Source organism: Peromyscus californicus, unplaced genomic scaffold, assembly GCF_007827085.1.
Source record: "Peromyscus californicus insignis strain IS unplaced genomic scaffold, ASM782708v3 Scaffold_8__1_contigs__length_139910024, whole genome shotgun sequence".
NCBI lineage: Eukaryota > Metazoa > Chordata > Mammalia > Rodentia > Cricetidae > Peromyscus > Peromyscus californicus.
Window position 1 is genome coordinate 9,751,735 of NW_026294606.1, and position 14,530 is coordinate 9,766,264.

General features: G+C 42.7%; 1 protein-coding gene across 2 annotated transcripts in view; it reads right to left on the reverse strand.

Moving 5' to 3' along the window:
- Nucleotides 1-14,530, reverse strand: part of Faf2 (Fas associated factor family member 2) — a 43,863-nt gene that overhangs the window by 8,305 nt on the left and 21,028 nt on the right. The window contains exons 3-7 of one of the 2 annotated variants that reach the window (XM_052727828.1): nucleotides 10,118-10,195; nucleotides 6,075-6,151; nucleotides 3,347-3,485; nucleotides 1,703-1,788; nucleotides 1,527-1,618 (exon numbers count right to left, since the gene is read on the reverse strand). In XM_052727828.1, the coding sequence (XP_052583788.1) occupies nucleotides 1,527-1,618; nucleotides 1,703-1,788; nucleotides 3,347-3,485; nucleotides 6,075-6,151; nucleotides 10,118-10,195 (472 nt within the window). Of the gene's footprint in view, nucleotides 1-1,526; nucleotides 1,619-1,702; nucleotides 1,789-3,346; nucleotides 3,486-6,074; nucleotides 6,152-10,060; nucleotides 10,196-14,530 lie in introns of both variants that reach the window. The other variant, XM_052727827.1, reaches the window with a different exon arrangement.

Sequence of the window (14,530 nt, forward strand, 5' to 3'; positions counted from 1 at the left end):
GTGGGTGCTGGAAATTGAACTAGGTCCTCTGGAAGAGCAGCCAGTGCTCTTAACCACTGAGCCATCTCTCCAGCTCCTCTACTGTTTTTGTTTGTTTGTTTGTTTTTCTCTACAGGCATGTGCAGAGATCAGAGGACAGCTTTCTGGAGTTGGTTCTCTCCTTCCTCCATGTAGGATGAACAAACTCAGCTTGTCAAGCTTGATGGCAAGTGCCTGTTCCAACTGAGTCCTCTAGCTAGCCCTGCCTGGCTTCTTCACCTTTTCTGTCACGTGTTTGGATTCTTAAACTGAGGTGAGTGATTGGAACAGGACAACCCTTTCTGATGAGTTGTTATCACGCTGGGAAAGGTTGCAAGGTTCTAAGACCATGTCTATTGAATGGAAGAAGGCTCGACAAAGAACCAGCTACTGCTTAAGTTATAATTTCTCCAAATATCAACGAAGGGTCAAAGCCAAAAGGAGACAAGGCTGCAGTTCTCAGCTGCATGCTGTTGGTCATGATTTCTTTTTTTAAATTTTTTTGGTTTTTTTGAGACAGAGTTTCTCTGTGTAACAGCCCTGGAACTCATTCTGTAGACCAGGCTGGCCTCGAGTCAGAGATCCACCTGCCTCTGTCTCCCAAGTGCTGGGATTAAAGGCATGCACCACCACCACACGGCTATTGTCATGGTTTCTACACACTACATATGCTCTGTCTTTTCCTCCTCATCTAATTGAGGCCGTACCTCATTTTCCTAATCTTTTTTTTCTTCCCTTAACAGGGCTAGTTTTTCTGATCCAAATAAAGTAAGAAAGTTGGTCTGGAAATAGCCAAAATTTTACTATAATACACTTGCATCTATGTCCTTATGTTATGAAAGAAGAAATTTTATAACTTTCTACAAAAAGTACCCTTTGTGCCATTTATCTGCTAGCTCTACAGAGCCATAATAGAATGGCAAAACACAGACTGCAGGACATGCCAAATGGTCACAAAACACTTAGGAGTAAAGATTAAGAACTAAGATGCAAGGCTGGGTGGCAGTGGCACACGCCTTTCATCCCAGCACTTGGGAGGCAGAGGCAGGCAGATCTCTGTGAGTTCGAGGCCAGCCTGAGCTACAGAGTGAGATCCAGGACAGGCACCAAAAACCACACAGAGAAACCCTGTCTCAAAAAACAAAACAACAGAGAAACCCTGTCTCGAAAAACCAAAAAAAAAAAAAAAAAAAAAAAAAAAAAAAAAAACAAAACAAAACAAAAATGGGCCTTAAAGTCTGTCAATCCCGATCATGCTTCAAAACGTGCTGACTGTATGCTCTTGGATCTGTCTTATGTTAGCCTCTGAAATTGTTTCATATAATCAAAGAAACAATACAACCTTCATCTCTCAGGACTACTGACCAAATTAAGTGATATAAATAAAAACTACAACTAGTATTATGTTTACCACAAAATAATCAGCCAAGAAATGGCATGGCATATTTTTCCAGACCTCCCCAAGGATATTCTGATACGCTCAATGAGGCAAGAGAAACACCACTTACCCCTGTACCCCTCAGGTTTGTTTGTGGAACAAGCCCAAAAGAGCATCCTGCTGTTTATTAGTGTGACAACTTCAGGTGCACAGAGAGTGTTGCTATGGAACAGGATGAAAACAACGTAAGAACAGCTTGCCAACTATAAAGTGTCAGAAAAGAAAGAAAATGACTCACTTACTTACCGACAGAACTCATCGGAGTCCTGGTGGTCATCTCCATGAAGATAAACCAAAAGAAATCGAAGTTCCCGCTTGGCATCGTTAAGTGCCTGAGAGAGACAAGGTCACCGCTCACTATTAAGATCCTGAACTTCTATTTAGGCTAACAGTCCAAAGGACATAACTATGTATTATCAACATCAGCAACCAGGAAGAAGGGGGAGGGATGGGGGGGGAAGGAAAGCAGGAAGGTAAGCACTTCTGAGGCTTCTACCTTTACACCCACCCTGGCACTTTTCTCCCTGTAACAGTTCAAGCTGACAAGCTTTGATGAAAAAGGTTTTAGTGTTGTTAGAATTTACACGGCATCATCAGGCACGTCAGAGTAGACAAGGTAACACAAACAAGTCAGAGAAAGTCAGCTGCCCACGGTTTAAAGACAAAAACAGGAGCCTGTGACTGTGTGAAAGCTACTTTGCAACTCTGAAGTTCTTGTTAATAAAAAAAAAAAAAAAAAAAAATAGCTGCAAAAATCAGTTGGATCCAGCAGGAACCAAGAATGAAGGACCAGGGCACCCAAAGGCATTCTAAAGAGCACAGGGTTCAGAAGATCTTCTAAGACAAAGCAAGTGTCCACGAATCTTGTATCACACACAGTATACTCCTGAGTAACTTCCACTCTAATGGTAGTCTACCCTCAAAATCATACAAAGAAGTGCTTCTTTCCCTCATCCCTGTTCTCTGCAGCCCTGAGCAGGATGTCTGAATTCTGTACAGCAGGCATGTAATGTTTACTGAGGGGGATAGCAGCAGCCACCAAGAAGACCAACTGTGAGAAAAAGCAGATGTGGGGGAAAAAGCAGAAGCAAGGTGAACCCCTGCCTTCTTCCAGCAAGAATCAGAAAACCTGGACACTCCTAAATAGAATCATCTTTTAACTATGTCCATGGTGTTGATTATTTTTCTCTGACAAGTTATATATGCCTGTCACCCGGTTTTCCCCCTGAAAGGTGACAACTGAAAGGTTTTTGTGGCTTAGTTTGAGTGAAATGAGCCACCTTGAGCCTATAGTCTAAATTCTATTCAATTCTATAAAGGATCAAAACAAATTCAGGTTTTGCCTTCAAGGTAGTCTGATAACAGAGCAAAGACATGAACACAAATCACTGTAAGGAGGAATGTAAAATTGCTATAAATTTAAAAATAGAGGAATGGAAAACAAAAGGGAAGGTCAGGACTTTAGAAAGCAAGGTAGGGCAAGACAGGGGACAAGTGGACTGGTTAGGGAGGATGGCATGAGCTGGTCTGAAGGATGGGCAAGATGCCCGTCAGTCACAGTGTTAGAAGGACATTCCAGGTGAAAGGAACAGCAATAAGCAAGGCACTGAGGTAGGGAAGTGTTCAGGGAAGGGTGTGATTGGAACCCAGGGCGTGAGGAAACAAGTTATGCAAAAAAGACATCAGAGAAGATTGGGATTAGATCAAGGAGGGCCTAGATTAGATAAAAGGTTTGGTCCTGTCTTTAAAAAAAAAAAAAATTCTGTAACCAATGAAGAGCTATTTAAGTCTTTTGAGTATAAGAGCAACATGATCAGAGCTAAACTACACTTCCCTTTGAGGACAGAATCATATTGTTAAGTTGGCATCTATTTGGTTTGTGGCACTGACCTGGCTGTACGTTCCCTGGTAGAAGACAGGGTGTGCCCTCCCATATTTCTCTTCAAAAGAGTGCATAAATGAAACAATGTCCCCAACAGGGTCAGTGACCCGGCTGCGAGGGTCAGGCCGTATAAAACGAAGAGCAAACCTGGGGAGGAAGGAATAAATATCACATGAATTGGCTTCCTGTAGTGCATATGGAGTGGGCCAGTTTGTACAGACTTCTACAACAGAGCCAGAGGCATGGCAGCAAAGGAATGAATGGTCAGTGAGCAGGCCATCAAATTGGAGTGTAGAGCCTGGCTCAAAAGCCACAAGGCTGTCAAGTGTTCCACTATCTGCTCAAAAAGAGTGCACACCACTAGGACTACAGCATTCCAATGCTGGCCTAACCCTTCCTGAGTGCTTTCTGTAGAAAAACAGGGCTAGAAGGACTGGGTAAGGAAGATCACAATCCTAGACACTGTCTACTATAGCAGCCACTAACTACTTATGGCTATAAATTTAAATACATTAAATTAGATACAGCTAAAATTCAGTGCCTCAGTCACACCTGTCATGTTTCAAGTGCTCAACAGACACACGTGGTTAGTGATTTCCACACTGAACAACGGAGACAAGGAATGTGTCCTAGTCAAAGAGTGCACAGGACAAACACTGCTCTAGAGCAGACACCTCCTCTGCATCCTCCTCCTTGCAGCTTCCTCTCCTTCATGTCCTTCTGGGATTCTGATTTTAACTCATACTCTCAAGTTACTCAGGTTATCAACAGGGACTTCAAACCTGAACTTAGTCACAACTTACTTGTTCTTCAGAGGGGCAGGTAACTTTGCTTCACTGTGTTTGCACTGATGGCATCCATAAAACTGACCCAGATGTGGTGTACTGTTAGCGACTTTAGAGTCAAGGATGCATTGCCTAATGAGCCCATACATCTATTCCCAAAGAGCCTATCACACTGCACCTTGCCCCTTCTTTATGCTTTGGGTTTCCATAGAAGGCAGTGGGGTAGAGGATGAAGTGGGACATTTCACATTAAGTTGCCTGGATGACACCACTGCATTAAAATTAGTAAAACATGCCATGTATATTTTCCAAAGGAAAGCAAACAATATTTACTTGAATTTTTTAGCATAGGAAAAAATAACTACACTCTGATACTTTCTTTACCAATTCTTGAGCCTATTAATACTTTAACAAATTCTCCACATGTATTCAATGATATTTAGTTTTTCCTAAGTCATTAAACCAAATTCATCAATACAAACATGCCAAGAAAATTAAAGACATAAAATGCCATTACTTCTATATATAGGGAAGCAGTTATGAGTGTTTCAGAAGGCCAGTACTTTGACTATTTTTCTGAAAAGATTATTTAGGGTTATCTCTTTTTAAGTGTCCAAATTCTAGGAAGGGGTAAAGGCTTTAAGTCTACTGTTTCTCACTACACTGTATTTCCACAGCCAACTTAATTTAAGAACTATGTGTCGACTCAGTTTTCATTGTGATTTTGAAAGATTTTATGGTTCCACATGCCCATTCCTGAATAAAAGAGATGGAAAAACTACAAAGCAAGTAGCCACTAAGAAGTCTGCACTAGCCAGGTGGTGGTGGCGCATGCCTTTAATCACAGCACTCGGGAGGCAGAGGCAGGCGGACCTCTGAGCTCGAGGCCAGCCTGGTCTACACAGAGAGTTCTAGAACGGTCAGGGCTACGGGTGGGTGGGGGTGTTCTTTGCTACAGTAAGGATGCCATTAAACAAGAGACCAAGGGGAAACAATTATCCAATCCCTGAACTTCTGCAGTGGCTGGCTCCTTACTTCCAGCCTCTGCTATTCAGAGCAGAGCAAAAGCTACCCTGAATTTGGAAGGGGCACTGTGTACACACTGTACTTCCAGCTCCATGTGCTGGCCTGCACGTCATGCTCATTCATCATACTCTCCCCATCCCTTTCCAAACTCAAAATCCTCTTGCCTCATTCTCAATAGGATTATAGGTGCGTGCTACCACACCTAGCCTCCAATGAACATTTCAGTCTCCGACAAAGCCTGGGTGTAGCTCCAGACCATATTCTTTGCTAAGCCTGATCTGCCAGAAGTCAGGTCACACTCAACATTTCCTAGCTCTGGACACACACTATAGCTTCCCATGGTAAGTTCTTTGAATGGTACACAAAGAAAGCTTGATGGTGAAAGTATGAAACAAATGGGTATATATACGAAAGGGTTCCAGTGTTGACAACTAAGCACTGCCAGGGCAGAGGGAAATGTACAAAACACTGCCTAGAAAGATGCCAACAATCTATGGCAAAGTGGGTTGTTTCAGAACAAGAAAATCTTCTGGGACTGTAGTGAGGTAGAGAAGAAGTGGTTTAGGGTAAAAGTTCCTGGAGTATGAAGTTAGGAGATGGACAATGGTGGTTAGAAAGGAAAGAGCACGGTGATTAACTTGGGAATGTAGTGGTGACAAACGTGGTGGGGGAGGGAAAGATCAAAAAATACAGGCAGATTAATTTGATTCCTACAAACAACAGCCAGGACCGATTTAAAGCCATTTATAACACCTTCCACTATGGAACAATTTAAAACATTTTTTTTACTATACAAAAAGAGAGTGCAGGAAGAATATTTAATCTGGTAACAAACTGGCTAGTAACAAATGATTGAGCATCAAGCTCACTCTAAGTCTCAGAGCCCACCCTGCTGCTGGTAGTACATAAACACAGAGGTACATACCTAAATATATCAAGTATCGTGTAATAGGTAAACCGGAATGGAAGCATTATCAAGTAATAACCCCATCCAAGCAGCCCCTGAAATTCCAAAAACAAAGTTAGAGACCTCATTCTCTTAATGTCCAACACTTCAGAAAATGGCTAGTTCGTATTTCCATGCCCCTGACCCCACTACGGTGACTCTTCTTTCTATAATATACAGTGTCCTCTTCCTGGCAATCTCAGCCTTCGATGCTACTGCTTTTGGTATTATTTCATCTAAGACTATTATTTTTTTTCCACAGGATTTTTATCTTTAATCTCCATAACATTCTCCAGCAACTACTTATATTCATCGTCAACTTCAAGTTTCTCCCCACGTAATAAATATTCATTCTTTCCATCTTATATTTAAACATCAACATATGGCACACAGAAATATCAAGAGAGATGATTATTATTACTTTGGACACTTGTATAAGTCTATTATCATAAGGATAAATCCTTATAGCTACTAATCTTTGTAATAACATTAATTAACCTTATCTTATTGCTGTCATATACAAACAGGGCTTATTGTCACACCGTGTCAACATGTCCTGTGTATCATCAGGGGGAGCTCTAAAGCTGAATGGGGACCAGGGTCTCAATCACAAAGTGAGCCAGTTCAAGCTGAGGAAACGGGTATATAGACAACTACTCCTTGAGTTATGTATTGCTCCAGGAATTTGGAGTTTCTTATTTGTTTGTTTGTTTGTTTGAGACAGGCTGTCTCTATAGTCCTGGCTGTCCCAGAACTCAGCAGGAAGCCCAGGCTGGCCTGCTTCAGGCAGCTGAATGCTAGTATTTCAAGCAGGAACCTTTACCTGGCAAGTCTGTACTCATCTACTTACGTCTTTCTTCCCTTTATCTATGGCTTTTTTTTTTTTTTACAGTTCAGTTATCCTCAGACAACTGAGGTCTGAAAATATTAAGTGGAAAATTCAAAAACTAAATAATTTGTAAGTGTTAAACTGCAAATTGAGTAGTGTGGTAAAATAGTGTGCCATGCTGTTCACTTCCCACTCAGGAAGAATCTCTTCATCCAGCATTCCATACATGACACCTGCCTATTAGAATCTTAGTTGCCATCCTGGTTAGCAGATGTGTCAGGGTGTTGCTTGTGTTCAAGTAATCTTTATTTTACTAAAAAAAAAAAAAAAAATGGCCCCTGCGCTGGGCGGTGGTGGTGCACGCCTTTAATCCCAGCAGAGGCAGAGGCAGGCGGATCTCTGTGAGTTCAAGGCCAGCCTGAGCTACAGAGTGAGTTCCAGGAAAGGTGTAAAGCTACACAGAGAAACCCTGTCTTAGAAAAAAACAAAAAACAAAAAAACAAGGCCCCTGCTAGACATGGTGGTGCACGGTTTTAATGCCTATTCTGGAGAGGCAGAGGCAGGTGGATCTTTGTGAGTTTGAGGCAACCTGCTGTACACAGCAAGTTCAAGGGTAGGTAAGGCTACATAGGAGACCTGGTCTCAAAACAACAACAAAACTAAATAATTAGCTGGAACTGATATGGCAAAGGGAAATCACAAAATGACCCATTTAAGTGAACAGGTAAGACTTAATAAGCCAGGAAACCATATGGTAAGGTTGCTAATATCTACAATAACAACCAATCTTTTGTTCATAACATTGTGAAGGAAGAGAAATCTATGCTGGCCTTGCTGCTGCCCCTTCAACAGCAAAAGTGATGGTAAATGCTTGGTGAAGATGGAAAAAGCATTAAGTAATAAGGCTTAGCAGTACAGAGTCTCGGGTTTCTACCCTGGAAGTGTATCCTCTATGGAAAAGGGTAACTAAGCTCCACATTTATCTGGGGACATGGCTGCACTACACTGCCCAGGTTAGCCTCAAAACTTGTGATCCTCCTGCCTCAGCACTCCTTTTTTGTTTGCCTGCTTTTTTTAATTCTAATTTTAATTCTATGTGTATGGGTGTTTTCCCAACATGATGTCTGTGTATTATGTGTGTGCCTGGGAGTTGTGGAGGCTGGAAGAGGGCACTGGATCCTCTTGTGACTGGAGCTACAGATAAGTGTGAGCCACCATGTGGGTGCTGGGAATCCAACCTAGGTCCTCTGGAAGAGCAGCCAAGTACTCCTGACTGCTGAGTAATCTCTGTAGCCAAGCCTTTTCTCCATGGCAGTGTCCCATCAATAGAGCTGGGCTGCCCTTGAACTAGAGCTCCTCCCACCTCAGCCTCCCCAGGGCTAGGATCACAGGCATGCACCACCGTCTAAAGCCATTTTGCAACATTAAAGTACTCCAGACACATAAGCAAAAAAGGGTATGATAATGGAGTACTTTTAATTGTTCTAGGATTTACTGAAGTGCTTAAAAAGTTTTTGGTTTTTTTTTTTGGTTTTTTCGAGACAGGGTTTCTCTGTGTAGCTTTGCGCCTTTCCTGGAACTCACTTGGTACCCCAGGCTGGCCTCGAACTCACAGAGATCCTCCTGGCTCTGCCTCCCAAGTGCTGGGATGAAAGGCGTGCACCACCACCGCCCGGCTTTAAAAAGTTTTGTTTGTTTTTTTTTTAAATTCTAAATGGATGTTCAAGGGATGAGTGTCATCACTCAAGGATAAGATAAGCTCCAGAAAGTTCTTCGGAGTTCATGATCAGTTATATATCTAATTTCCTTAAACAGATCATGAGAAATCAGACTGTAAATAGGAAAGCTAAGACAAAAGGATCCAGAGTTCGTTCGATGATAACCTGGACTACATACTGAGATGCTGCCTCGAAAAGAGAGGAAGTGGATCAACAGGCAGAGGGTCTGCTCTCCCTATGACCCACACGGTGGAAGGAGAGAACTGACTCTGCAGGTTGTCCTCTGACTACATGCACACATACACAAATTAATAAAATGTGATACAACAATGTTTATAAAGGAAAGAAAGGGGGAGGGGGGAGGCAAAGGCAGTGAAGGAAAGGAAGGAAGGGAATGAATGGGGAGGAGGAGAGAAGGAGGAAGGGAGCAGTAAATTAGTTCTTTCTGGACCTCTACACACCCTAGGAGCAGTCAACTGGTGCGTTCTGAAGTGCACCACCTCTATGCCACCAGTCCTTCAGGACCAGTTTCAAAACAGCAGCACAGAATTCCCAAAGACTCTAAGCACTTCCTTAAAAGTAGCTGAAGTCAAGTAAACTCAAGTCACAAAAAACTTATCAGATTGCAATTTAATGGTAGAAAGTTGCCAGGTATGGTAGGTTGTTCATGCAACCATTCCAGAACTCAAAGGCTGAGGCAGGAAGAATGTCCAAGGTTTGAGGCAGCCTGTCCTACACAGTGAGTTCCAATTCAGCCTAGGCTGTAGTGAGTTGCCAACTAGTCTGGGTTATTTAGTGAGCTCCTGTCCAGCCCAGGCTATATGATGATTTCCAGTCCAGCCTAGGCTAGACTGAGTTTAGACTGAGTTGACAGCCAGTCTGGGCTACAGAGTAAAATCATGTCTCCAAACAAAACAAAACACACACACACACACAGAGAGGAGAGAGGAGAGAGGAGAGAGAGAGAGAGAGGGCCTGAAGAGATGGCTCAGTGGTAAGAGCACTTACTGCTCTTACAAAGGACCCAGGTTTGGTTCCCAGCACCCACATGGTGGCTCACAATGGCCCATTTCCAGTCCCCAGGGATGCAGTGCCTCTTCAGGCTTCCATGGGCTCCTGCAGGCATGTGGGCACAGACATATGCTCGAAGCAGCTCTATTCAGCCTGCAGCAGACATTTCAAAAGCAAGTTGCTCAAAACAAGGTACAGAAAATACTTTTTCAGTAAAGAACAGAAAAATAGTTCCTATAGCAATTCATTAAAAGATCCAGGAAAACTGATAAACCCATTAAGTCTTCCAAGGGCCCATACCTAACAAGTTTATACTGCCAATATTTCTTTTGCTCTATCACACGAAAATAACAAAACCAAATGGGTGAAATCGTTAAAAAGGGGGATATTCTAGCTACAAAACTTGCCCTTGGTTGTGGTCTTGAGACAACATAGCTGTAGATCCTGTGATCAGCTGTATTAACCTGTAGGGGTCGGGACGGAGGTGGATTGAAAACACTCGGTACACCCTCTTGCTCATTCAGTCTGTCCTGGACTGCAGCCTGAGAAGGAAAACAGAACACAGAACTTCAGTGATGCTCAAATCCACCCAAGAGGAAATTACTGTTTGGTGTCTCAAAACAAGGTCAACACTACACGAAGGTCACTTGATGAGTACATGTCAAGGGACCTTTATCCTGCTATGCTATGGGGTAATGAGAAATCTTACCTGGTGGAATCGGCAACTTGTCTTGAAGCCACATTTATACAGTAAGCACATTATTACTAATATGTGTTATTCAGAATGGCAAAAGTACAACGTGCTTTGCCACACAACCCCAGGAAAGGCAGTCCACAGAATACAGTAGGACAGCACCTCCAGGGCTGTGCAGTGGGCAGTTTTGGCAAAGAGAGTATAGTCTGAATACAGCCCCATAGCACGGAAAGAGACTAACTTACGAGTCGGAGATTCTTTCTCTGTTCTTTAAAATTCAACTATTTATTTTACATCCCGGCCACAGCCTGCCTCCCCACATTCTCCCCTCCCAGTCTGTACCCCCCCACCCCTCTGCTTCAGTCTCCATCCAGGAAAGGGTGGTTCTTCAATGAGTACCAACAAAACACAAGCCTTAGATTCTTTATGTGCAAAATTGAAGGAAACTTAATGTGTAGAATTAATCTGAAAATTTTTTAAATTTAATTTAACTTTATTTTTTGTACACTGGTGTAACTCCACTGGAACTGGAGTTACAGACAGTTGTAAGCTTTCATGTGGGTGCTGGGAACTGAACCTGGGTCCTCTGGAAGAACAGCCAGTGTGCTATTAACAGCTGAGCCATCTCTCCAGCCCTGAAATTTTTTTTTTTAGTAAAGAAACAGATTTGTTTAAAAAAAAAAAAGTGAGAAATTCTTCAAAATGGGAGGAATTTGAAGGGAAGGTCGACTTAATCTGAATATTCAGAGCTTGGGATGTAGCTCAGTTGATGAGCGCTGGCATGTATGAGGCATAAACCATTGCTTTAGTCCCAGAACTCAGGAGGTGGAGAAGGGAGGGTCAAAAGTTGGTGGTCATTTTGAGCTATATAGAGAGTCTGAGTCAAGCCTTGGCTAGAGAGTCTGTCTCAAAAACAGAACAAAACAAAACAAATTCACCAAGAAAAAAAATCTGAATATTCAGGTTTAAAAAAACAAAAACAAAAACAAAAAACCCTTCATTCTCTAAATTCTGTCTCTGAAAATAAGCTTTCTGTCTCAGTTTTGTGACAAAATTGGCCATACCCAAAGAGATGTCTGGCTTCTCCTCAATGACCTATTCTACCTGATAGGAGTAACTCTTTTGTTATTATTACTGGGATTGCTCCACCTAATAAACAGTCTGAGGGGAAAATGTGGTAATGTCAGAAAGACCAGCCATATGATTTAGGGTGGGGGACTTTGGATAACTGGGTGTCTGTCAACTTGGAGACTGCATTCTACCATATGGGCAGCCAATCAAATCAATTATGCCTAGATAATGAAGACCAACAACAACAACCTGAAAAACCAAAACCCACTCTGGACACTTCACTAAGGTGTATGTCTCTGGGGGTTGGGGATTTAGCTCAGTGGTAGAGCGCTTGCGGCCCTGGGTTCGGTCACCAGCTCCAGAAAAAAAAAAGGTATATGTCTCTGGCTGTCAGTAGCTTATGCATACTGTCACCCATCTGTATAAGGAAGGTAATGCATCCTGACTCCACAGAAGATGGATATACAAATTTCCTATGTGGGAAGCCTTTGAAATCCTGTTCGAAGTCTCTTAGCTGGTTTTTAACCTACATTAGTATCCTATCAAAAACTATTATCAGGACTATGGAACAGTTTTCAGTGTGTTTCTATTGAACTAAGTGAATTCAGTGTGTTTCTAGTGAATTAAGCCTGAGGATCATTTTGGAATTCCATTGAACTCACAGTTGGTGTCCTCTTTGGGAGGGCTATGTGTCTTCTAAACTTGAGAAGTGGACTTAACCTTTATGGTTTGATTAATTCCAGGCAGTCAAATCATACTCAGTGGGCAAAGAATAATCTTTCAGGTCTGGCAAGCTGGCTCAGTGGGTATCTTAATTAGCTTTTTGTCAACTTGGCACAAGCTAGGTTCATCTGGGAAGAGGGAACCTCTACAGAGAAGATGCCTCCATGAGACTGGCTTATAGGCAAGTTTGTGGTGCATTTTCTTGACTAATGATTGATATGAGTGGGCCCAACTCACTGTGGGTAATTCCACCCAGGGCAGGTGGTCCTGGATAATACAGGACAGCAGGCTGAGCAAGTGTGAGGAGCAAGCCAGTAAGCAGCACTCCTTCACAGACTCTATTTCAGCTTCTGCCTTCAGTTCTTGGTCTCATGTCCCTCAGTGCCACTGTGATGTGGCACTGACTGTAAGCTGAAATAAACTTTGCTCATGGTCTTTTTATCACAGCAGTAGAAACTCACTAAGCCAACAGGTAGAAGAGCTTGCTGCCAAGCTTCACCTTCTGAGGTTGGTCCCCAGGTTTCTCTACAAAGCGTAAGAATTTTGTGTTTAAACTTTCATAGGCATATTTTGTTTCTGTAATTGGAAAAAGACAAGACAATACCATTGGGAAATGAACCTTTCCAGTCACATTTAAGCTATGCAAAGTAATCTCATCAGATATGAAGGAATAAAAAACATGGATATAGCCAGGCAGTGAGAGCACACACCTTTAATCCCAGCACCCGGGAGGCAGAGGCAGGTGAATCTCTGTGAGTTTGAGGTCAGCCTGATCTACAGAGTGAGTTCCAGGACAGGCTCCAAAGCTACATAGAGAAACCCTATCTCGAAAAACCAAAAACAAAACAAAACAAAAAGATATAAATCTTTAGCTCACAAAATATTCAATCTTTGGTAAACACATACCTGTCAACAGCAATTTACCCCAAGAAAGAAGGAAATGGGGAGCAAGAGAGGACATGCAAGCAACTCACAGACAAGCTGTTTTTCCCACATCTGATGAGCAGAAATTTGAAAGTGTACTACATAAAACATTTCAGGGTTAGGAGCTGAAAGGGAGGCACAGGACTGCCCTACTTTCTTCTCCCTTCTTCCGAGACAGGCTTTGCTATGTACTTCACACAGGGCTCAACTCCCGACCTTCTTCCTTAGCTTCCCAAGTGCTGACATGTAGGTGTTACCATGCCTAGTTCACCCCTCCCCCAAGTATATTTGTTTTTGTTTGAAATATTTAATTTAAAATATACTCATAGATTTATGATGTCAACAGAAACTTATTAGAGACCCAGACACCTAAATGAAGTAAAATGAAAGACTAATATGAAAAGGATAAACTGAATTACGCCATAGAAAAAAAATAAAAATTTTAATTTTGTGTACACACACACTCATGCTGGAGGTCAGGTGATGACCTCTGTGTATTTCCACAGGTGCCGTCCACTCTCTTTGAGAGAGGATCTCTTTCAGCCAGCATATATAAGCTGCTAATATACTAGAAGTGGTCAGCTGATATCCCTTAAGAATCTACTCTTTTCTTTGCCAAGGTTTCTCTGTGTAGCCCTGGCCATCCTGAAACTTGCTCAGGTAGACTAGGCTGACCTTGAATCCACAGAGATCTGTCTGCCTCTGCCTCCTAAGTGCTGGGATTAAAGGTGTGCACCACTGCTGTGGGATGTTTTGTATGGCAAATGTGTTGCTCTGATTGGTTGGTAAATAAAACACTGATTGGCCAGTAGTCAGGCAGGAGGAAGTGTAGGCGGGACAAGGAGGAGAATAAAGCTGGGAAGTGGAAGGCTGAGTCAGAGAGACACTGCCAGCCGCCACAATGACAAGCAGCATGTGAAGATGCCGGTAAGCCACAAGGCAAGGTATAGATTTATAGAAATGGATTAATTTAAGCTGTAAGAACAGTTAGCAAGAAGCCTGCCACGGCCATACAGTTTTTTTTTTTTTTGTTTGTTTGTTTTTTTTTTTTTTTGGTTTTTCGAGACAGGGTTTCTCTGTGTAGCTTTGCGCCTTTCCTGGATCTCGCGCTGTAGACCAGGCTGGCCTCGAACTCACAGAGATCCACCTGCCTCTGCCTCCCGAGTGCTGGGATTAAAGGCGTGCGCCACCACCGCCCGGCCAGTTTGGTAACCAATATAAGTCTCTGTGTTTACTTGGTTGGGTCTGAGCGGCTGTGGGACTGGCAGGTGAGAGAGATTTGTCCTGACTGTGGGCCAGGCAGGAAAACTCTAGCTACAAATGGCGCCCAACGTGTTGGCAAGAGTTTCTACCTAAAAACTGAGAAAAAGATTCCAAAACAGACCTAAAAACAGCCTCCTAATTTTCTCTCTCAAATGAGTGGCAGCTGCCGGTTTGAGCTACTGGTGGGTTCCTAGCGTGCACA